Source organism: Schistocerca nitens, chromosome 4 (assembly GCF_023898315.1).
Source record: "Schistocerca nitens isolate TAMUIC-IGC-003100 chromosome 4, iqSchNite1.1, whole genome shotgun sequence".
NCBI lineage: Eukaryota > Metazoa > Arthropoda > Insecta > Orthoptera > Acrididae > Schistocerca > Schistocerca nitens.
In genome coordinates, this window is record NC_064617.1 from 868,999,354 (window position 1) to 869,025,207 (window position 25,854).

At 40.7% G+C, this 25,854-nt stretch overlaps 1 protein-coding gene across 2 annotated transcripts in view; it reads right to left on the reverse strand.

Moving 5' to 3' along the window:
• Positions 1-253: 253 nt before the first annotated feature.
• LOC126252013 (tektin-2) overlaps positions 254-25,854 on the reverse strand; it is a 74,971-nt gene continuing 49,370 nt past the window's right edge. For both annotated transcript variants that reach the window (XM_049952796.1, XM_049952795.1), the window contains 2 exons: positions 2,812-3,035; positions 254-493 (listed from right to left, as the gene is read on the reverse strand). In XM_049952796.1, coding sequence (XP_049808753.1) covers positions 364-493; positions 2,812-3,035 — 354 coding nt within the window. In that variant the 3' untranslated portion in view covers positions 254-363. The remainder of the gene's footprint in view (positions 494-2,811; positions 3,036-25,854) is intronic.

Consider the following 25,854-nt stretch of genomic DNA (forward strand, 5'->3'; position numbering starts at 1 on the left):
TACCACATAACAACCAAGCATTAATAGTATACAATGCACAAATGAAACAATTAATGATGCTGACTTTTTTATGCCCCAGCATCTCTTATTTTGTTCCACATGTTTAAAGGTGTATGTATGTGTGAATGAATCATCAACAGTTCTATAAAAATGCTGTACCAAAATTACTGAAACATAAGTAAGCTGTAGACCACATGCTTTTATTACTAAAAAGTTTCAGTATTGTATACAAATGAAAATTAACATCTCAGTTGCTTACTGAATCTTCTTTGATGAATAACATGATGAGACCAAAGAACAAGTTGTATGTATTTTACTGTAAGAATAATTCTTAAGCATAAAGTTGGAGGCAGCAGGATGAATCTACCTCTCATCAGGGTGCAATGCAGTCCGTATGTCACAACAGCGGTTCAGTAAAGTCAGAGCTTGGTTCTTGCAGTCGATATCAGTGGCCAGTCGTGCACTGTGCTGCTGCAGAGCATTGTATGTTGCTCTGGAAGAATAGACATAGTCTAACATCATTACCCCAAAAGTTTAACACAATAAGGCAAGTATTACAGATAAAAATTGTGTGTATGTCTTGAGACAGCACAACTGATACCACGCAATGACATGGACTTCAGTCACCCAGTATTTGAGAATGAGAGCACTTCGCAACTTCCAACAAACTTTACAATCAGTTTCAAACTTTTACGAAACCTTTTTTCACTGCCACCCCCCCACATAGTTCAATTTTTGTTTGAAATGGAGCACAAATTATGCTGACTGTATTCTTACAGTTTTTCGTAATGTCAGCGTCTCACGACTTCCAACAAACTTCAAGAACAATTTCAAACCTCTTCTAATCTTTTTCTCACTTAAATGCTTAATGTCAAGTATTTGACACATCAACTCATTTGTAAAGTAATCAGACACATTTGAAGCTGTTTTATACATGGGTGTTTGATCCTTAAAAGAATCGGTGGTTTTGCTGCATCAGTAATATTTATTGTTCTACCGATTATTTTTATACAGGGTTATTACAAATGATTGAAGCGATTTCACAGCTGTATAATAACATTATTATTTGAGATATTTTCACAATGCTTTGCACACACATACAAAAACTCAAAAAGTTTTTTTAGGCATTCACAAATGTTCGATATGTGCCCCTTTAGTGATTCAGCAGACATCAAGCCGATAATCTAGTTCCTCCCACACTCGGCACAGCATGTCCCCATCAATGAGTTCGAAAACATCATTGATGCGAGCTCGCAGTTGTGGCACGTTTCTTGGTAGAGGAGGTTTAAACACTGAATCTTTCACATAACCCCACAGAAAGAAATTGCATGGGGTTAAGTCGGGAGAATGTGGAGGCCATGACATGAATTGCTGATCATGATCTCCACCATGACCAATCCATCAGTTTTCCAATCTCCTGTTTAAGAAATGCCGAACATCATGATGGAAGTGCGGTGGAGCACCATCCTGTTGAAAGATGAAGTCGGCACTGTCGGTCTCCAGTTGTGGCATGAGCCAATTTTCCAGCATGTCCAGATACATGTGTCCTGTAACATTTTTTTCGCAGAAGAAAAAGGGGCTGTAAACTTTAAACCGTGAGATTGCACAAAACACGTTAACTTTTGGTGAATTGCGAATTTGCTGCACGAATGCGTGAGGATTCTCTACCGCCCAGATTCGCACATTGTGTCTGTTCACTTCACCATTAAGAAAAAAATGTTGCTTCATCACTGAAAACAAGTTTCGCACTGAACGCATCCTCTTCCATGAGCTGTTGCAACCGCGCCGAAAATTCAAAGCGTTTGACTTTGTCATCGGGTGTCAGGGCTTGTAGCAATTGTAAATGGTAAGGCTTCTGCTTTAGCCTTTTCCGTAAGATTTTCCAAACCGTCGGCTGTGGTACGTTTAGCTCCCTGCTTGCTTTATTCGTCAACTTCCGCAGGCTACGCGTGAAACTTGCCCACACGCGTTCAACCATTTCTTCGCTCACTGCAGGCCGACCCCTTGATTTCCCCTTACAGAGGCATCCAGAAGCTTTAAACTGTGCATACCATCGCCGAATGGAGTTAGCGGTTGGTGGATCTTTGTTGAACTTCGTCCTGAAGTGTCGTTGCACTGTTATGACTTACTGATGTGAGTGCATTTCAAGCACGACATACGCTTTCTCGGCTCGAGTCGCCATTTTGTCTCACTGCGCTCTCGAACGCTCTGGCGGCAGAAACCTGAAGTGCGGCTTCAGCCGAACAAAACTTTATGAGTTTTTCTACGTATCTGTAGTGTGTCGTGACCATATGTCAATGAATGGAGCTACAGTGAATTTATGAAATCGCTTCAATCATTTGTAATAGCCCTGTACAGATCATGTTATGTTGAAATTTTTCGACCACTAAAACTAGACCATATTTCTTAAATTTGTTATGTAGTAGACACTCCTCTCTCAGTAAAAATATTTTAAACTATTATCAATATTATTTCCAATTATTAGGTGATACATAATATATTTTGAAACGGTGTCATGAACATTGTCAGAAATAAGAACTTAAAAGTCATGGTGTTCACAGCAGTGTAAGAGATGTGCTCATTGATGTTCCTGAAGTCATCCTAAATTGTTTATTTAAAATTGTGATCCAGACTACTGACTGCACTTTAGGGTTTAATTTTATTTTAATGTCATTTGGTTAAACTTTCAAAATTTATTTTATTGCATGAAAAATAAAACTAGACATAGCTTATAAAATTTCTTGCTAAAACTTATGCACAGAACTCTCAAACAGTATTAGAAAGGAAAAAGAATAGTCATGAATTCCTTACTTTGCATCAGCAATCTGCTGTGTGAGCTTTTGTTGAGACAGTTGGAGCTGGAGCAGTTCATTTTTTATTGTCTGTTGGGCATCATCATACAAAAGTTCTGCACGTGGCCGCCATAGACGTATCTCGAGACGTGACTCTGCCAACTTTGATGGACCTGTTTTATCAGCTAGAGCTTCTTCCAATAGCGAAATTTCACGATTTATAACACCCATTTCATTTTCAGTCTGGGGAAACAGAGGACAAGCTCTTGTTACTGGACAAGATGGTCAGCTTCATTTAAATTCTGAGTATAATAAGTATTTCTGGTGCCACTGAAATAAAGCAATAACCTTAATTCACAGATAATTTTAGTATAAAAAATAGGAGAAAAGAAAAACAATTGCATAATAAGCAATAATCTTTATTTCTCTCTCATTGTGACCTCTTTTCTCCATCAAATCTCCAACCAGCTGTGGTATTTGTTGCTTTGTTAATTGATCCTTGTACAGTCCCATTCCCTTCAACCTCCTCTTCTCTTTGCCACATCTAGGAATGTCTGATACTGAAAGCCAGCATTTCTGTCATCTTATATTCACATGTGATTTCTATAACTGTCTGATAGGTTAACAGTTAGCAAAACATATTACCATCTTCAAAAATGAGAAATAATGTGTGCAGTGTGGCTTCTGAAGAAAATATGCTGTGAATGTTAATGTATACTGAGGAGTTAACTTATTTTGTTGGGTGTAGGAGAAAGGTTTGAAGGATTTTTACCAAACAAGAAAAAAATTTGATACAGAGGAATTAAATGAAGACATTTGCAGAACATACTTGCAGACCATGGGTCTGTGACCTCTTATAGTTTGTTGCCTTATATATGTGGTGTCTGTTCTTTCAGGTATATCCCAAAGAACAGACACTATTTTGATTCTGCAATCACTATGAATCAAGATACAAAGGAATTAAAGACATTAGCTGCCAGTGGGCATTGATTTTATATGAGTGAGACAAGTTGAAAATTTGTGCCGGATTGGTATTCAAACTCTGATCTCTTGCTTTCAAAGTGGTGAGATGCCATGAGCAATGAGGCTGATGAGCAGGGTCTCTACATCAGTAGTGTGTGGTATAAGTTGAGAATTTGGGTCTGATGGGAGGGGTGCTAGGGCAGTCTTTGTGCTTTTGCCGATCACTGTGTCCATATGGCATAGTGGTCAGCGCATCTGCCTGGTAAGCAGGAGAGCCAGATTCGAATCCCGGTCTGGCTCAACTGGTATAAAATTAATGCCCAATGGCAGCTAATGTCTTTAATTCCTTTGTGTCTTGTTGCTTCAGCACCAAAATTGCCTATACTGTGAAAGATTGCCACAGTGCAAGGTGCGACATTGTAAGCACATTCCAGTGTGAGCTGTCCTTGAGCAGTCAACTACAAGAACCTTCACAGTACTATTCATTCTGAGATGTGGAGTAGCACAGTTAAATTTACAAAATGAGAAAAGTAATATTGCATTTTCTTAGTATTAATTGTGACAGTAGTAGACAGTTGAAACATTAGAGAGGGAATCATGATTCTTAGTTGGTCTGACTGGCTCAAGATACACATTTTCAATAATTTGCTAGCAGCCATAAAAAGTTTAAATACTGATAAAGTTTTGTCTAAGAGGAACGTAAATGATTTGTTGGTGGTCAACTCCTTCTACTCCATTGACGAATTTCTTGGTAGAACCAACTGATGTTATATGTTACTGGTAATATGAAATAATGCAAGTATCAGTGCAGTAATGACAACATTGCAATTAAGTGCTGTAAAATGATTTTGCAATTTGGTGATGCATGGCTACAACAGCCTAAGGATTATCATATGCAGCTCAATGTATAGAACATTTACTTGTTTTGTAAAAGTTATTTATTACCATTTAAATAAAAAAACATTTTAAGATTTTTTTATTTATTCCACATTCACATTAACCATTTCACTTGGAATCTATGGAAGGTACGTATTCGTTTTTCTTTGTAAATATTTATTGTGCATGGTTGTTGTTCTGGTTTGTTCCACACTCTGGATGATCTCCACACTATGCAGCAAACACACTATGGAACAAAAAGTATATTTAATCGAAACTAATCTGCAATAATGACTATTGATGAAGGTGAAGACTCCATTAGCTCTGCACATTACCACTTGCAAGTGTTTACATATTAGAAATGTCTTAAGTTTGTTAAAAATAATGTAGATGTATTCACAGAATAATCTGGTATTGTAGAGCAAGACAGAAAATGAAACTCCACTTCATACTTTTTCTTTAAAAATTGTAATTTTCAGGATGAAGATCTGATATGCAATAACTTGCCAATGGAAATGATATTTAAAAATAATAAACTAGGTCTATTTCCTTACTTGGTTGTAATCTAAAAGTCCTCTTAGTTGTCACTGTCTGAACAGTACACCTGAAATTTTTGCACATGACTTCAAATAAATATAATAATTAAATGCAGAAACAATTTTATAAAAGAAATATACACAATCCAGTCACATTAATCCGACCACCCCATATGCTCAACATCTACATCTACATCTACATCTACATGATTACTCTGCAATTCACATTTAAGTGCTTGACAGAGGGTTCATCGAACCACAATCATACTATTTCTCTACCATTCCATCCCCGAACAGCGGGCGGGAAAAACAAACACCTAAACCTTTCTGTTTGAGCTCTGATTTCTCGTATTTTCTTTTGATGATCATTCCTACCTATGTAGGTTGGGCTCAACAAAATATTTTTGCATTCAGAAGAGAAAGTTGGTGACTGAAATTTCGTAAATAGATCTCGCCACGACGAAAAACGTCTTTGCTTTAATGACTTCCATCCCAACACGCGTATCATATCTGCCACACTCTCTCCCCTATTACGTGATAATACAAAACGAGCTGCCCTTTTTTGCACCCTTTCGATGTCCTCCGTCAATCCCTGCTGGTAAGGATCCCACACCGCGAAGCAATATTCTAAGAGATGACGAACGAGTGTACAGTAAGTTGTCTCTTTAGTGGACTTGTTGCATCTTCTAAGTGTCCTGCCAATGAAATGCAACCTTTGGCTTGCCTTCCCCACAATATTATCTATGTAGTCTTTCCAACTGAAGTTGTTCGTAATTTTAACACCCAGGTACTTGGTTGAATTGACAGCCTTGAGAATTGTACTATTTATCGAGTAATCGAATTCCAATGGATTTCTTTTGGAACTCATGTGGATCACCTCACACTTTTCGTTATTTAGCGACAACTCCCACCTGCCACACCATACAGCAATCTTTTCTAAATCACTTTGCAACTGATACTGGTCTTCGGATGACCTTACTAGACGGTAAATTACAGCATCATCTGCGAACAACCTAAGAGAACTGCTCAGATTGTCACCCAGGTCATTTATATAGATCAGGAACAGCAGAGGTCCCAGGACACTTCCCTGGGGAACACCTGATATCACTTAAGTTTTACTCGATGATTTGCCGTCTATTACTACGAACTGCGACCTTCCTGACAGGAAATCACGAATCCAGTCGCACAACTGAGACGATACCCCATAGGCCCACAGCTTGATTAGAAGTCGCTTGTGAGGAACGGTGTCAAAAGCTTTCCGGAAATCCAGAAATAAGGAATCAACCTGAGATCCCCTGTCGATAGCGGCCATTACTTCGTGCGAATAAAGAGCTAGCTGCGTTGCACAAGAACGATGTTTTCTGAAACCATGCTGATTACGTATCAATAGATCGTTCCCTTCGAGGTGATTCATAATGTTTGAATACAGTATATGCTCCAAAACCCTACTGCAAACCGACGTCAATGATATAGGTCTGTAGTTCGATGGATTACTCCTACTACCGTTCTTAAACACTGGTGTGACCTGCGCAATTTTCCAATCTGTAGGTACAGATCTATTGGTGAGTAAGTGGTTGTATATGATTGCTAAGTAGGGAGCTATTGTATCAGCATAATCTGAAAGTAACCTAATCGGTATACAATCTGGACCTGAAGACTTGCCCGTATCAAGCGATTTGAGTTGTTTGCAACCCCTAAGGTATCTACTTCTAAGAAACGCATGCTAGCAGTTGTTCATGTTTCAAATTCTGGAATATTCCATTTGTCTTCCCTGGTGAAGGAATTTCAGAAAACAGCATTCAATAACTCCGCTTTAGTGGCACAGTCGTCGGTAAGAGTACCATCGGCACTGCGCAGCGAAGGTATTGACTGTGTCTTGCCACTTGTGTACTTTACATATGACCAGAATTTCTTCGGATATTCTACCAAATTTCAAAACAATGTTTTGTTGTGGATCCTATTAAAGGCATCTCGCATTGAAGTCCGTGCCAAATTTCGCGCATCTGTAAATTTTAGCCAATCTTCGGGATTTCGCGTTCTTCTGAACTTCGCATGCTTTTTCTGTTGCCTCTGCAACAGAGTTCGGACCTGTTTTGTGTACCATGGGGGATCAGTTCCATGTCTTACCAATTTATGAGGTATGAATCTCTCAATTGCTGTTGCTACTATATCTTTGAATTTGAGCCACATCTCGTCTACATTTGCATAGTTAGTTCGGAAGGAATGGAGATTGTCTCTTAGGAAGGCTTCTAGTGACACTTTATCCACTTTTTTAAATAAAATTATTTTGCGTTTGTTTCTGGTGGATTTGGAAGAAACGGTATTGAGCCTAGCTACAACGACCTTGTGATCACTAAGCCCTGTATCAGTCATGATGCTCTCTATTAGCTCTGGATTGTTTGTGGCTAAGAGGTCAAGTGTGTTTTCGCAAACATTTACAATTTGCGTGGGTTCGTTGACTACTGCTCGAAATAATTTTTGGAGAAAACATTTAGGACAATCTCGGAAGATGGTTTCTGCCTACCACAGGTTTTGAACAAGTATTTTTGCCAACATATCGAGGGAAGGTTGAAGTCTCCACCAACTATAACCGTATGAGTGGGGTATTTATTTGTTACGAGACTCAAATTTTCTCTGAACTGTTCAGCAACTATATCATTGGAGTCTGGGGGTCGGTAGAAGGAGCCAATTATTAACTTAGTTCGGCTGTTAAGTATCACCTCCACCCATACCAATTCACACCGAGTATCAACCTGCGATAACGACTCACCAATGACAGGTGGCAGAACTATCAGTGGAAGGTATCCAGCATAAAGCAAATTGGGAAACACAGAAAGCAGTGCAGTCATTGTCATTGTGTGGAAACAGAGGAATATATCTGACATCCGAAAGAATATGATCATTGTCTCTCGGGCCAAGGATGGAAGCATTTCTGAAACAGCTAAATTTGTTAACTGTTCACATACTGTCATGGTTAAAGTATACTATGCATGCAAAATGACACTATTCTAAACCAGTGCTGAGACAACTGTGGTGCATCATAGGCTATAGATGATGGAGGTGAACAATGGCTGCAGAGATTTGTACAGACATACAACTGTTGAGCAACTAACCACCCACATGAACCAATGGGCTACCAACAGTGTCTCCTCTATGACCATTCAATGAACGTTGCTGCATATGCATTTCAGCAGCAGGTGCCTGGCTCATGCACCCATACTGACTGCTGTTCATTGGGGATGAAGATTGGAATTTGCATGCCACTACTGCAACTGGATGTCTGTCCACTGAGTTCCAACACATGACCTTTCCAGATGAATCACGTTTTGTGCTCCACCAGACAGATGGGCATTGATGTATATTGTGTGAAATGTCTTAAAGCAAATGCCCTGCATGTGTTATGGTCTATGGAATGTTTTTGTGGCATTTCCAGGGTGATCGTTTCATTCTGGAAGCCACAGTGGATCAGCCCAAGTAAGCATCTATCCTTGCAAACCATATCCATCTCTAAATGCAGTTTGTTTTTATTTGGCATGATGGCATCTACCAGCAGGACAACACAATGTGTCACAGCTTACACTGTACACGTGTGGTTCAGAGAGCACCACGACAATTCTACCAAATTCCCCTGGCCACCAAACTCCCCGTATGAAAACCCAGTCAAGAATCTGTGGGACCACCTCGAACGGCTGATTGCGCCATTGATCATCAACCAAGAGACCAAGCACAACTGGCCACATTGGAGAACATCACTCACTCTCTTCCTGCACACCTTACAGCGGCCTGTGCTGCAAAAGGTGGCTATTCATGCTTTTGACAGGTGGTCACAATAATGTGGCACTGGTGCATTCAGTGTGTATGCCTGGATGCACATTGAAGATGCTACTCCGGCAGCCATTGAGGGAACAGGATGCAGATTGTGGTGCATGTTAGAACAAATGATGTCTGTCGTCTGGGCTCTGAGGTCATTCTTGAGTCATTTCAGCGACTGGCATAGAAGGTTGAGGAGACCAGCTTTGCTTGTGGAGTTTAAATGGAGCCCACAATTTGCAGCATTGCCCCCAGAACTGATTGTGGCCCTTTGGTGGAAGGACTGAACCAGAGACTTCAAAGTGTTGTGACTCACCGATCTTTCAAAGTGCTGCCGTGCAATTACGTGCGTCCTCTACATGCGGCACTGTCTGCCAGCCATGCAGCAGCAGCGCCACCTAAGCGGCCAGCCAGCCAGCGGCCGCTAGACTTGGACTCAGTTATGATTTGACTGTTAAAGTGTACACACGTCTTACTCTGTTTACTTGATCTGTGACTTTCATGTATTGCATCTTCCTTGAAATACATTTGTTCAACTGGAAGTTATAACAATTGGCGACGAGGTAGTGATTTTTCTTTTCCATCGTTGACCCACATGTTTCCATGCCTACTTTAGAGCAACTATTGCAAGGTCTCATAGAACAGCAAACACTTCTTACAAATGCGATTCATGATTTCGTCACGGCATCAAATGTGGGGCGTTTCTCGTCATTGTCTCTACCTACTTTTCCTCCTTACGATGAGATGGCGGAAGACTGGTCTGATTACGAAAAACGTCTTCGACAGCACTTGTTGGCATTTCATGTCGTGGATGAACAAACATGTAAGTCTCTGTTCCTTTCATGGATTTCACCTCAAATGTATCGGTTGTTGTTGCAAATGGCTCCTCTGAAAGATCCTGCGTCTTCATCCTTTGCTGAAATGTGCTCCCTTCTGTCCGTCTATTTTCAAAAGCAAACGCATGTGGTAGCCTCTCGTGTTGCCTTTTATCATTGTCAAAACCAGCTGAATCAATCCTATCGTGCTTGGGCTGCTGAACTTCACGGACTCAGTAGAAAGTGTCAATTTGTTACTGAATTTCACAAAGAATCCTACACTGATTCCATGGTACAGGATGCTATTATCCAATCGGCGCCCGACAAAGAAGTTAGGTAACGTGTGCTTCAGTTGGAAAATCTGACTCTAGATGAAGTCCTATCCATCGCTCAGTCTTTTGAAGTTTCTCGCGCCGCTGGAGCACAAATAGAGGCATGGGGCAGCGTCGGGGAAATACAACCTGTGTGTGCTGTTGATGAAGCGTGTGGTGTGTCCCTGCCGGCCAACGTAGCTGCAGTACGCTCCCAAGTGCAGCCTCGGCCTAACCGTAAGCAGACCTCTAAGAAACTGCAGCAAAACCCACGGCAACTTCCTTCATGTCCGCGGTGTTTTACGGAACATTCACGAGAAGATTGTCCACAGCGTTGGGCCATGTGTCACAAATGCAAAAAAAAGGGTCATGTGTCATCCATTTGCAAATCTGACTGCATACATGATGTTCATGAACATGATGCTGATTTTGATTCTGTGTTGTCTGTCAATTGTACTTCTTCCCTTTCAGGGAAGTTATTCCTCACTGTCCAAATACTTGGTCGAGATGTTCGCATGCAGGTGGATACTGGTTCTGCTGCCACTATCATCAATTCTCAGACGTATCTTCAGTTGGGTTCTCTAATCCTGTCACCTGTCACTAGACTTACAATAAACAGCAGATTTCTCCCTTGGGACAATTTGATGCTGAGGTATCTTACACATCTGTTGTTCACACTGTTCCCATATTTGTGGTCGACCATAGTAACGCGGAGAATCTTTTTGGTTTCGATGCCTTTAGCGTTTTTGGGTTCTCCATAGATGACTCTGTCAATATTGTCTCTGATGCTATTCCTTATGCTCAATTGGATTCCTTGTCGACGACATTTTCGTCCCTTTTTTCTCCTGGGTTAGGCCGTGGAAACGATTTTGAAGCTCATATCATGCTCAAACCCACTGCTCGGCCTAAGTTTTTTCAGGCTCAGCCCATTCCTGTGGCCCTTTGTGATCAGGTCAAACAGGAGCTGGATCATCTCACTGCTTCAGGGGTCTTGCTTCCTGTCACTTCCAGTGAGTGGTCCTCTCCTGTCATTGTCGTTGCTAAGCCAAATGGTGATATTCGTCTCTGTGTCGATTTCAAAGCCACTGTAAATGCTCAATGCCTTATTGACACTTACCCTATGCCTCGACCTGAAGAATTGTTCACTAAACTTGCTGGAGGCCAGTATTTTTCTAAACTTACCTGTCAGAAGCTTATCATCAACTTCCTCTCGACACTGCTTCCCGGCAGTTTCTGGTCCTTAACACGCCTTTTGGCCTCTATCAATACCAACGATTGCCATTCTGGGTTGCCAGTGCCCCTGCTCTCTTTCAGCGATTCTTGGAACAATTATTGCTCACTGTCCCTGGGTATATAAATTACCAGGACGACATTGTTGTCAGTGGCTCCGCCACTGATGAACATCTTCAAAATCTCTGCACACTTTTTCATGTCTTACAGACTGCCGGTCTTAAGTGTAATCTTCAGAAATCAAAATTTTTTCAGGCATCTATCACGTACTTGGGGTTTCAACTCTCTCGGGATGGTATTCGTCCACTTCAGCAAACTGTCGCTGCGATCGATGTCCTTCCTCACCCTACGTCTGTTAAGGAACTGCAGGCCTTCTTGGGGAAAATAGCATACTATCACAAGTTTTTACCATCTGCTACTTCGGTGGCTCAGCTGTTGCATCGCCTGTCACATAAAAATGTGCCTTTTCACTGGTCTGCGTCATGCGATGCGGCTTTCCAGAAATTGAAGACTATGCTGAAACAGGCCCCGTGCCTGTTTACTTATCGACCTGGCTAACATCTTGTTCTTGCCACGGACGCGTCTCAATATGGGGTTGGTGCAGTTCTTGCGCACCATTTTTCTGATGGTTCTGAACAAACCATTGCTTATGCCTCCAAAACGCTCATGGATGCCCAACAAAAGTATTCTCAAATTGAAAAAGAAGCTTTGGCCATTGTTTATGCTCTTCATAAGTTTGGTGTTTTTCTCTATGGATCCAAATTTCATCTTGGTACGGATCACAAACCACTTGTTTCCTGGTTTCATCCATCAACGTCACTTCTCGACAAGGCTGCAGACTGCCTCCAGCGTTGGGCTCTTTACTTGTCTCGTTTCAATTATGAGATTCATTTCCGGCCGATGGCTCAACAAGTGAATGCTGATGCACTGTCTCGCCTTCCCATGGGTCCTGATCTGGCATTTGATAGGGACGAACTTTTGTGTTTCCACCTGGATGTTGCCGAGCAGTGGGTTGTGGACGGGTTCCCCATCACCGGGGACCGGCTGGCGGCTGCTACGGGTTCTGACCCTACCCTCTCCTGGGTTTTACACTGTATTCAGAAGGGTTGGACAGATCGTCCATCTGCTAAGACTTCTGATCCATTGCGGAACTACTACACTTTGTGTTACTGCCTCACGGCTAGGGATGGTGTTATCCTCCTTTCCACTGAAAATGCTTCGCCGCGTGTTGTGGTACCTGCTCCTTTGCGTTCTTCGGTCTTGTGCCTCCTTCATCAAGGGCACAGGGGTGTCTCTCACACAAAATCTCTGGTGCACTGTCATGTGTACTGGCCCGGCATCGACTCTGAAATTACACACATGGTCGCTGCCTGTGGCTCTTGTGCATCACAGGCCGCCGCCCCGAAGTCATCTTTGTCACCGTGGCCTTTGTCTAAGAAGCCCTGGGAGTGTATTCATGTGTCTTCGCAGTACATTTTTTAGGTACTTATTGGCTTCTCGTTATTGACACCTACTCTAACTTTCCTTTCATTGTCCATTGCACATCGCCTACCACCGCGGCAACCACCAATGCTCTAGCTCACATTTTCTCTTTGGGAGGCCTTCCCTCTACACTTGTTACTGATAATGGTCCGCAATTTGCCTCTTCTGATTTTGCGGATTTTTGTGCCCATCACGGCACATCTGTTCCATCCACACTCAAACGGTGAGGCTGAACAACTGGTCCGCACATTTAAGGTTCAGATGAGGAAACTCCTGACTTCTTCTGTTGCTGATGATGCGCTTCTCCAATTTCTGGCTTCTTACCATTTCACCCCCATGGGCGACCACAGCCCGGCCGAGCTCTTACATGGCCGACAGCCCCTCACACTACTTCATCTTCTGTGGCCTTCCACCTCACGGCCGCGGGTTCCTTCGCTTGGTCAGTTCACTGCCGACGACCTTGTATGGGTACAGATATATGGCAGGCAGCCAAAATGGAGTCCTGGTCGCATCTTACAACACTGTGGCCGACACCTGTATGAAATCCAGACAGACACAGGTGTTGCAGTGCATCATTCGGACCAGCTTCAGCCTCGTGTGCTGGTAACACCTGTTCCGGATGCCGCTACACCACCTTCGACTCTACCTGACACTCGGGATACTGGACTCTCTCATTACTCACAACTCAATCCTCTTGTAGGGAAGCAGCCTACTCACGCTGCAGCAAATTCACATCAGTTTCCATTGTGTGTTAGTCAGTCTGCTAGCTCTGACGTCATAGATGTTGCGCAATACCTTAAAAATCAAGCAAATGACATAAAACTTTCCTAGTATGTCTGGAATAATGATAAACTAATGTGTGTTAAATATCAGCTTGATAACTTCAGCCGTTTCCTTTATTTGGACGTTTTTCTATAAAAATAATTGGCGGCACAGAAAAGAGCTAGAGACTGCAAAATTTGTATTTAGATTCAGCTTTCATAATGATTTAATAAAAATAGTACTTTGGATTTCACAAATTAAGATGTTAGTGTAAATTCATGATTTTGTGGTTTTCATCTCAAAACTAGAGGAAGCAAGATAGATTAAGTGAGCTTATAAATCATACTAGGATGTTTAGATTTTAATAGGTTGGAGGTCCGCTATGATGATGAAGCTGTAAAAAGTTTCTTTCAAATATCTATTAAATTATAGCAATAGCGGATCTCAGAAGGGACAGTTCAGAGCCCATCTGCTGCGTGCAGTGCAATTAAATTAATTCTCTCGCCTAAGTTATTAAAGTTAGCCACGTCAAAAATTTATTATCAATACTTCCCTGCGTGCTGAATGCACAGTTAAATTAGGAGCTTCATCGGCCTTCAGCAAGAGAAGCTAAAATTTATTATGTAACTTGAAGTGGTGCGTTACTAGCCTAGCGGCTAGTCGAGCCAGCCGATTTGATCGAGCATTTCCTCAGCGGTCCGCACCGCGGATATATATATAAGAGCGCTGTGCGAGGAGCCAAAAGGCCCCAGTTCTCTCCAGACGCTGAATGACACGCCATCTGTGTCGGGAATCGCGCCGCGCCAGGATCAGTGCTACTAACAGCCTCGGGTGCCGTATTCTGTTATTCGAGATGCGCGTAACCAGTAAAGCGTTTCAAGTAAAGTGTTAATTCGGGAATGATTTTCATTATCTAACCTCAGTGTGCGTATTGTCGTATTTTCATGTGCCGTCGCGGGACAGACATTCTACTACTTATATAGCGTGGCGTTTGATGAGATATTTCATCAAATTATGGCGAGCATTCATTTCAACAATTATTTCGGACATTTATGGTTGCATTGGCGCAATAGACTCTGAACTGTTCTGTTAGTTAGGTTGGAGGGATATTTGTGTGTATATTTGTGATTTTGAGAATATACTCAACTATTTTGGAAAGTCGTCTTTGGTTAGAAATCCCGAACAACTTCCTGACTCTACAGAGCTACAAGCTGCAGCTATAATTGTAATCTCAAGGAAGTGGGCACTAGGAACTCTATTTACAGGCTTCAGGTTTTGTCAAATCGCTTTCTGGGGGTCTACAAAGTAAATAGAGAGCCAGTGTTGAGAACGGCGAAAGACAGTATAACAACATTCTAAAGCTAGAAACTGACAGCAAGCAAACATTAATGCAGCAGTAATATATTTAACAACCAACATCAAAAAAATTTCTACTCCTCCGCCGCCCCACATATGGTGCATCGGCCGGGAAATTTACTAAGTGAAAGCGATTTTTAACTATTCGGATTCGCGAGTGAAATGCGACACGCAGCTGAGTAATAGAACAGTGAAAGTGTTACGTGTGCATGGGAGCGACGCTATTGGATTAACGTCGCATCTGGATTCACGGAGCTGGCACTGAGTCTAGCGGTGCAGCCGGCATCGCGAGAAGCCAGTTTCACCTCACCGCAGTCGTCCGCTGCAGCAGCCGGAGACGCGCCTGCTATTGTGGGCCACGCAAACACATCACAGCCGTCGGAGTGCCGTCTGCAGTTCAGCGAGTTGCGTCGCCTCAGTAATCCTGGTACGCCGCGCCGACAACGTCGTGCAGAAGGAACTAAGTTAAGTGAAAAGTTGTTAAAAATTTTACTCACCTGCACTAAAAGACTGTCGGCGATGGAACCGCCAAAAGAAACCGAGTTTAAAATTAAATTAGAACCTATGTATGTTGAGGGAAATGTAAATTCAGACCACGATTCAATTGTAAATATGCATGGAAGTAATGTTCAAGTAAAATATGAAGTATTGTCTCCTGACAGTAGTGTGGGAAGAGGTAATGATTCTGTAATAGAGACCCCTGTAGTAAAGCCGAAAATTGAAATTGTAAATTTATTGGATGATAGTTTCTCTGATGAATTAAAAATGAAACAGTCATCAGAGCTAGTAGAATTTAAACAGAAAAAGTTAGACATGTCTGATCAATCAGAAGTTTCATTTAGTTTTGATGATTCTGGTATTGGAGCTAGTTTTTCGTCACCTGAGTGTGAAAAGAAACCAGCTATTGAGCAACCCAAAGATACTGGGGCTGTTGATTTAAATGTTATATTACAAGCAATAGCTGCCAGTCAAACAAATTTTAATATGCGGTTTGAGGCAATGGACAATAAATTAGAATCCAATAATGCTGAAATGTCAGCCAGTAACGCTCAAATGACAGCTGATTTAAAAGCTGAAATAACTGAGGTCAAAAGCAGTAATGCTGAATTAAAGTCTGAAATGGTGGCCAGTCAAACAAATTTTAATAAAAGGTTTGAGGCAATGGATAATAAATTAGAATCCAATAAAGTTGAATTAGAAAATTCTTTCAAGGCTAGTTGCAATAAGTTGAAAGACGATCTGGACAGTTTGAATAATAAAATAGATTGCAACCATGAGGATATTAAGAAAAAGGTTGCTCAACAGTTTTCTGAGATGTATAAAACAGTTAAATCCGAAGTTGCTGAGGTTCGCAAAGATTTCCAAATGGAAGATGCGAAGCTGGAGCACAAGTTAACAGAAAAGATCGAAGCGGAATCTGAACTGTGCTCAGATAGATTTAAAGATGTTAATATAAAAATAAACATATGTCAAGCAGACGTAGATGCAATCAAAACTGACACTACTCATATTGTGCAAAGAGTAGATAATGTTGAGAGGAAAGTAGAAAATATAAGTACTAACATTGCTAACATTGAAAGTAAAGTAGCTTCGGTAACTTCTGGTAATGGTAGTGTACAACAAGTTGTAGCTGCAAACGCCGCTTTTATCGGGTGTCGGCAGTTCTTGCGGTTCGATCCAGATAAAAATATTCACCCGCTAGATTTCTGGAACGATTTTGAAGATGTGATTCCATCAACCTGGTCTGAACGAGAGAAAATCTCATTTGTTAGAAGCCATCTAGCAGGGGACGCCATGCGTTGGTCAGCTGATGTTATGTTAAAGTGTAAAACATTAGCGGAGTTCAAAACTGCTTTCATTAATGAGTATTGGTCTAGCAATAAGCAAAATGAAGTGTTGAGAGAATTTTGGAGTGGAAAACGCTTCAATGCAGGCAAGGAATCAATTAAAGAGTTTGCTAGGTCATGGATCTCACGTTTGTCGCATTTGGACGAAAAGCTAAAACCTGAAATGATTATACTAGGTCTTGAAGCCAAACTGCCATGGTATTGGCAAACTAGAATTATATCTGCCCCTAGAGACAATCTTGATCGTTTCATTGAATATTTGGAACGTGTAGAACGTGTTGCCGCCAATGAGGAGCAAGCACGTAATAACAGAAATGGCAATAACAATAATAGTAATGTTAGGAACGAGCAAAATGGCAATGTAAACATCAGAACAGTAGGTGTTCGCCATCCTAAGAGAGGTAGGAATTGGGGAAATAATTATCAGAATCAACAATGGCGTCCAAGGGATAATAATTTTGTTCCAAACAGAAATATGCATGTAAGCAACAGTACGGAAAGTAATGCTGTGCCAGTTAACTATAATGAAACTAAAGGAAACAGTAGTAGGACGAGGCAGGAAAACTAGTTCCCGTCTATGAGGACACTGGCGCTCAACAGGCGGTTACTTTTCCTAAGCCAGTAGTTACGATGATTGGTAAGACGGATCAAAATACTCAAACTGAACATGTGGATGAAGAGTCGGTAGCACCTAAGAATACGACAGAAATATTAGATCACTCACAGTATTTAATAGATACCGTGTTAGAGACGCTTTCTAAATGGGAAGAGAAAGAGAAGGCGCAGCTGTGTAATGATAGGGAAGAGCTACAAAATATTGAATTGACAGGTGAAGAAGCAGAAGAAATTCATGCTTATATTTACGATGAAGATGATGTGCTCTTATCTAAAGTGCCTGTGCAGGATGTTGATAATGTACTAATAGATTTAGGACAGGAGATATGTGAGAATGTAGAGGGTAGGCTGTTGGGGGTCGATGAACCCGGTAGCTGTGACCAGTTGTCACTTGAGAAGGAAACCGACGATAATGGTGAAAATGGTTTAGCTGTAACTAATGTTATGCCCGGTCTGGAGGCGCAGAATCGCTCAGACTATAGTAATTTGGGTCATGTTCAGCAAACTAAATGTAATGAAGTCGTGCGGTGTTTCAATTTAAAATTAATAGACCGACTGGAAAAGGCAGCTGAAAGTGTAAGTCAGGAAACCCCTACTCACTGTGACCTAAATGTAATGAAGACAGATGTTGATCACTTTAGTTGGAGACAAATCCAAAAGGAATTATTAGATGAATTTGAGGAACCACCTGTACAACCTAGAATAAGCCACCCTATAATAATAGTGAATATGTTAGGTATCAATGTACGTTGTCTCTTAGACAGTGGAAGTGAGGTGAGTGCAATATCTCAGTCCTTCTTTGATGCATTACCTGGTAAGGACAAGCTTACAGTAATGAGGGTATCAGGACTAAGAATAATTGGTGCTACTGGCAAGGTGTCGAAAACAGTAAAGCAAGAAGCTTTACTGCCCTTTAACATAAATGGTAATTTAATTGATCATCCATGTTTAATTGTAAACAATCTGAGTATTGAGGTTTTAATTGGCATAGATTTCTTGTCAAAATATCAGAGTGTTGTTGACTTCGAAAAAAGCCAGTTAAAAATGGTCTTGCCAATAACAGGAGTAATTACAGTCCCTTTTAGTGATAAACATGTAGTAACTGATGATGAAACTTGGGAGTTGCCTATACGAGTTCTGAAAAATAGGAAGTATTGGGACGAGGATGTTAACCTTAGTACAAATAAGCTAAATACAGAAGAAGAAGAAGCAATTATTTTAGACAAGATAGAAGCTAAATTGCAGGAAATAGATACGATTGCCGCGAATCAGAAGGAAGAACTGAGACAGGTTCTAAAAAGGCTGTAGGGAGGAGGTTGTTCTTTAACCTCTACACAGTGTGGCAGCTGTGCAGTCCCAGCTGTGTGAGATCGTCTTTCCCGTTTCAGGTCTCACTCAATCTTCATCTTTCCTGTCTCCAAATATTTTCGACCTCTTCTTTCTAACATAATAAATTTGCCGTTATGGTTTTCTAGCCAGCATTCAACTAATGAATGCTGTAGGGAGGAGGTTGTTCTGTAACCTCTACACAGTGTGGCAGCTGTGCAGTCCCAGCTGTGTGAGATCTTCTTTCCCATTTCAGGTCTCACTCAATCTTCATCTTTCCTATCCACGAAACTTTTGACTTCTTCTTTCCAACAAATTAAATTTTCCGTTATGACTACTAAGCCAGCATTCAACTAATGAATGCTGTAGGGAGGAGGTTGTTCTGTAACCTCTACACAGTGTGGCAGCTGTGCAGTCCCAGCTGTGTGAGATCTTCTTTCCATTTCAGGTCTCACTCATTCTTTATCTTTCCTATCTACAAAATTTTCGACCTCTTCTTTTCAAATATTAAATTTTCTGTTATGGCTATCAAGCCGTGCGTTATGTAACCATTCTATCTACCGATTAGTGAAGAAAAACACCTGATATGACAAACCTAATAGTGACAAACAATAGAGAAGTATGACGTAAATAAGATAAAATGTGCTTGAGTAAAAATTATGTATAGTACCCTGGTAATATAGTAAGTACAAAGTGTTGTTGTATTGGAAATGGTCCCACAATAATATATTAAAAGATGTACAAATTCTTGTTCAAGCAGGATCTGAAGTGGTAGTGAAACCTAGTGTATGCATTAGAGCTAACTAAGAAATAGTAAAAGAGATTGCTTAGTGTTAGGAAAAATATGCAGACAAGTTGTAAGATTAAACTCACCTAGTGTAGCAAGGAAAGGCAGTGTAATAGAATTGAGCAGTGTTTGTGGTTGAGACGTGAAGGACACGTCTTTGAAGTATTTATAAGGTTGGAGCTGGCCATTATTTTGGTGTAGTGTGTGACAGGATACACCTACACGTATTGAGGTTATGAGTTGGAGGCGTGAATGCGACCATAGGTACCCTTATGTTAGATGAGACAGAGAAGCTCATGGTGTCCTATAGGTGTAAGGAATTTAGCATTACGCTCGTCCATAATTACTTGATGCACTTTAGTGGTAGGTCTGAGAGAGACTACCTGTGGTTTCAGCGTCCAATTGAGTGGAAATGGATTGCCACGTGAGCAAACTGATCAGCTGCAGTACACTAAAAATATGAAATGAATGTGCTATCCTATGCTTTAAATGTTAATGAGTGAGTGTCAAATAAGTACATACACTAGCAATATAATTGAAAAACATAATGACAGACGTAAAACATTATTTTAGCTCAGCATAAATACACTTCACAGTAAGTAAGTACCTAATTTCAGATGTGGAATTGACAACAGCAGAGGACCAATAAGTGAATTTAGTAATCAACTAAACGTAGTGTGTTTTGAACACTCGCAACTGTACTATTACCAAAAGTTACTCACATGTATAAAGAAGCTGAGGAACAACTACTAATCAAATATACTCATACTATCTCTAAGAATGAAGTAATAAAAAAATGAGTCAGTTAAGTGAATAAAAGACAAATGTATCAGAAATGTAATGAGCATTGGTTCAGTGTTCCGGCCCTGAAATAATAAATTCAGACTAAATATGATTTATGATTGTATGTCTTGAGCATAAATTTTATCTAGTACATGACTAAAGGCGTTTTGAGCCATTTGTTTACCAATTTATGACAATTAAGTAACCTCGAGAGTATTATTGAAAAAGATTCTGTTAACTTTGTTCCAGCAACATATTGAAGGCTAAGATGTATATATCCCCATTTCATTGTGACCCATCCATAGATATTTAGTGAACAGAGTCTGAAGCACTCTTTTTGTTTGTTCTACAGGACAAACCAGATAATGGCAGCCTGGTAGCTGCATGAAAGCGTGGAGTGACTTGGACACAACTCACAGTGACCCCTCCCCTTTCCCCTTGTAATTTAGAGAGAACGTGAAGGACGCACACCATAGCAACTTCCCTCCTCTACCCTTTGTGAATGGAAGTGTAGGACGCCAGCCAAAGCGGCTACAACCACGTGTGCAAAAATTATTTGTGCCATTTCTTTCAGGTTTATAAAAGACTGATAAGGAATAGTCATCTGTTTATGTATCATGTTATCTTCCTTGAATTTGTGTGTGTAAAAATGTATTTGATGTATTTAATGTAACTAAGATTTTCACAGTTTTTCAATTTCTATGTGTTTGTTAGTCTAAGGCAATATGTATGCCAAAAATATTTCATTGACTTTGCTTAAAATTTGAGTAATGACATTTCTAAAGAGGCAGTGAAAATGCCCGCAATTTAAATGATTAATGTAGGAAATCAGTTTCTTTTAATATTTATATATGTTTATAATTCAATTTTGATTTTTCATAGGGAGTTTAAATTGTACTCTTGCTTCCCTTTTTGTAATTAAATTTTTTTTTCTTCATTCATTAACATTCATAAACAAAACAAAAATTTAAGTAGAGGGTGATGTAGGGAAGCAGCCTACTCACGCTGCAGCAAATTCACATCAGTTTCCATTGTGTGTTAGTCAGTCTGCTAGCTCTGACGTCATAGATGTTGCGCAATACCTTAAAAATCAAGCAAATGACATAAAACTTTCCTAGTATGTCTGGAATAATGATAAACTAATGTGTGTTAAATATCAGCTTGATAACTTCAGCCGTTTCCTTTATTTGGACGTTTTTCTATAAAAATAATTGGCGGCACAGAAAAGAGCTAGAGACTGCAAAATTTGTATTTAGATTCAGCTTTCATAATGATTTAATAAAAATAGTACTTTGGATTTCACAAATTAAGATGTTAGTGTAAATTCATGATTTTGTGGTTTTCATCTCAAAACTAGAGGAAGCAAGATAGATTAAGTGAGCTTATAAATCATACTAGGATGTTTAGATTTTAATAGGTTGGAGGTCCGCTATGATGATGAAGCTGTAAAAAGTTTCTTTCAAATATCTATTAAATTATAGCAATAGCGGATCTCAGAAGGGACAGTTCAGAGCCCATCTGCTGCGTGCAGTGCAATTAAATTAATTCTCTCGCCTAAGTTATTAAAGTTAGCCACGTCAAAAATTTATTATCAATACTTCCCTGCGTGCTGAATGCACAGTTAAATTAGGAGCTTCATCGGCCTTCAGCAAGAGAAGCTAAAATTTATTATGTAACTTGAAGTGGTGCGTTACTAGCCTAGCGGCTAGTCGAGCCAGCCGATTTGATCGAGCATTTCCTCAGCGGTCCGCACCGCGGATATATATATAAGAGCGCTGTGCGAGGAGCCAAAAGGCCCCAGTTCTCTCCAGACGCTGAATGACACGCCATCTGTGTCGGGAATCGCGCCGCGCCAGGATCAGTGCTACTAACAGCCTCGGGTGCCGTATTCTGTTATTCGAGATGCGCGTAACCAGTAAAGCGTTTCAAGTAAAGTGTTAATTCGGGAATGATTTTCATTATCTAACCTCAGTGTGCGTATTGTCGTATTTTCATGTGCCGTCGCGGGACAGACATTCTACTACTTATATAGCGTGGCGTTTGATGAGATATTTCATCAAATTATGGCGAGCATTCATTTCAACAATTATTTCGGACATTTATGGTTGCATTGGCGCAATAGACTCTGAACTGTTCTGTTAGTTAGGTTGGAGGGATATTTGTGTGTATATTTGTGATTTTGAGAATATACTCAACTATTTTGGAAAGTCGTCTTTGATTAGAAATCCCGAACAACTTCCTGACTCTACAGAGCTACAAGCTGCAGCTATAATTGTAATCTCAAGGAAGTGGGCACTAGGAACTCTATTTACAGGCTTCAGGTTTTGTCAAATCGCTTTCTGGGGGTCTACAAAGTAAATAGAGAGCCAGTGTTGAGAACGGCGAAAGACAGTATAACAACATTCTAAAGCTAGAAACTGACAGCAAGCAAACATTAATGCAGCAGTAATATATTTAACAACCAACATCAAAAAAATTTCTACTCCTCCGCCGCCCCACACTCTCACCATCATATTGGTGCCAGCACAAGAACTGACACCACCAGGAGACATGCCCATGCAGGAACCAGACGACCATCATCTGTCGGAGCAACTCTACTCGCCTCATTCTCCTACGGACGCGGACACATCGCCCATGTCTCCTGTTATAACAACCGGACTTGCTGCAATGGGCAGATTGGTGGACGGGGCCCCAGCAGATTCGACCCCCATGTCTCCTGTGATCTCGACCCATTATCATCAGGGACACTTCCGTCCGTATGGGAAGCCTCCTCCTCGAGACTTAACGGCCAGTCAAACAACACCTATGGACATTAGCAATCTACAGGCCACCTCCATCAAGACCTGTGCAAAAAATTCAAAGGGAGGAAAAGTGTTGTGACTTGCCAATCTTTCAAAGTGCCGCTGTGCAGTTACACGTATCCTCTACATGCGGTGCTGTCTGCCAGCCATGCAGCAGCAGCGCCACCTAAGCGGCCAGCCAGCCAGCGGCCACTAGCCTTGGAGTCAGTTATGATTTGACTGTTAATGTGATTACACGTCTTACTCTGTTTACTTGATCTGTGACTTTCATGTATTGTGTCTTCCTTGAAATATATTTGTTCAACTGGAAGTTATAACACAAAGGTTCTCTGACAAACTAGGCTGTGGCTTCCTGGGCTTGCACCATAGTGTTGAGAACTGTAGGGTCCCCCTAAATAGGTCAGGTGTGCACTATACATCAGAGGCTGCTACTGAGGTAGCTGACTGTGTGTAGGGTGTACGCAAGGGTTTTTAGATTAGGTGACTCTCCATCCAGTGTAGATAACGGTTACTGTAGGAAACCCAACAGTACCTGTGTAAAATCAAAAGAAATGCATCCCGTAGGTGAGAGTATTAAAATCCTAATGGTAAACTGCCAAATCATTTGCAACAAGGTGCCAGAGTTTGAAGCGCTAATGAAAAGCAGTGAAGCTTACATAAAACCAGGTAAAGAAAGCTGGTTGAAACCTGAAATTGACAGCAGTGAGATTTTTGGGTAACATTTAAGTGTATATCAAAAGAATAGGCAAATGGCAAATGGAGGTGGTGGTATTTGTCACAATAGGCAAAAAACTCAAATCCACCAAGATAGAAAATGAAGCTGCATGTGAGATTGTTTGGAAAAGACTCAGTATCAGGGGTGGGCATTAACCATAATTGGACCCTTCTATCGCCCACCAGGCCTATCTCCTGATGTAACCAAAAACTTTAGAGAAAACTTATACGTACGTTCCCCAATCATACTGTATTCATCAGTGGAGACTTTAATCATCCAATAAATAATTGGGAAAATTACAATTTTGTTAGTGGTGGGCATGATAAAACAACTACCTAAAACAGATAGTTAGGAACCCCACTCATGGTGGAAATATATTGGATCTAATGGCAACAAACAGACCTGACTTCTCTGAGTATGTCCACATCAAAACTATTATCAGTGGTTATGAGTGATAAAATACCAGTGGTTATAGCGTTCAGAAAAGACCCTTTTTTTTAGGGTAGGGAGGACAGAAAGAAACCAAGTTTTAAGAGAGGTTAGGATTGAGACAAACTTTCAGTTTGAGAAAGAAACCAAAAAACGTAAGTCTAGCTAATTACATCAGCATAAACAGCTGTTGGTTAAGACTTTTCAACAATCAGCTGAAATTTCAACTCTACCCAATTTTAACTCATTCAATGTGAAATGTCAGCTGTCTTTATTGCATCAAAATATTTGAGGACTGAGAAATAAAATTAATGAATTAATTATCTGGATAGATGAATTAGAGTCCTCAAACCCAGTTGACATACTCTGCCTCTCTGAACATCATGTGACCACTGGTATAGAACTTCTAAGTGTTACAAGTTTTAGGTTAACATCTCACTTTTGTAGAGCAGAAATGGAGAAAGGAGGAGTTGTCACATTCATCAGGAACTGTCATAAATGCAATCAGGGGCATCTCTTGAGAGGCCAGACAAACGTGTGGTTCCTGAAGAGAGGCAGCAGCCTTTTCAGTAGTTTCAGGCACAAATTTCCGTCCAATTTCACTTTTGCCAGAATCCTCAAAAAAATTAGAAAAGATAATGTACAATCAGCTTTATAACCATCTTATCACAAATGACAGACTGTCAAAGTTGCAGTTCAGATTTCTAGAGAGTTCTGATATTGAGAAGGTTGTCTACACTTACAGTGAAAATGTACTTTATACATTAGACAAAAAATTGCAGGCAACTGGTATATTTTGTGATTTGTCAAAGGCATTTGACTGCGAAACTCACAGTATCATTTTAAGTAAATTAGAATATTATGGTGTAACAGGAAATGTCTCCCCATGAACCATAGACATTGCCATTGGTGGGGAGACTTGTGTGCCTCAGCAATACAGATAGCCGTACGGTACATACAGACATCCATACTGTAGATGCAACCACAACTCAGGGGCATCTCTTGAGAGGCCAGACAAACGTGTAGTTCCTGAAGAGAGGCAGCAGCCTTTTCAGTAGTTTCAGGCACAACAGTCTGGATGATTGATTGATCTGGCCTTGTAACACTAACCAAAACAGCCTTGCTGTGCTGGTACTGCAAACGACTAAAAGGAAGGGGAAACTACAGCCATAATTTTTCCTGAGGGCATGCGGCTTTACTGTATGGTTAAATGATGATGGTGTCCTCTTAAGTAAAATATTCAGGAGGAAAAATAGTCCCCCATTCAGATCTCCGGGCTGAGGCTACTCAGGAGGGCATCGTTATCAGGAGAAACAAAACTGGCATTCTATGGATCAGAGCATGGAAAGTCAGATCCCTTAATCGGGCAGGTAGGTTAGAAAATTTAAAAAGGTAAATGGATAGGTTTAAGTCAGATATAGTGGGAATTAGTGAAGTTTGGTGGCAGGAGGAACAAGACTTCTGGTCAGGTGAATATAGGGTTATAAATACAAAATCAAATAGGGGTAATGCAGGAGTAGGTTTAATAATGAATAAAAAAATAAGAGTGTGGGTAAGCTACTACAAACAGCATAGTGAATGCATCATTGTGGCCAAGATAGACATGAAGCCCACGCCT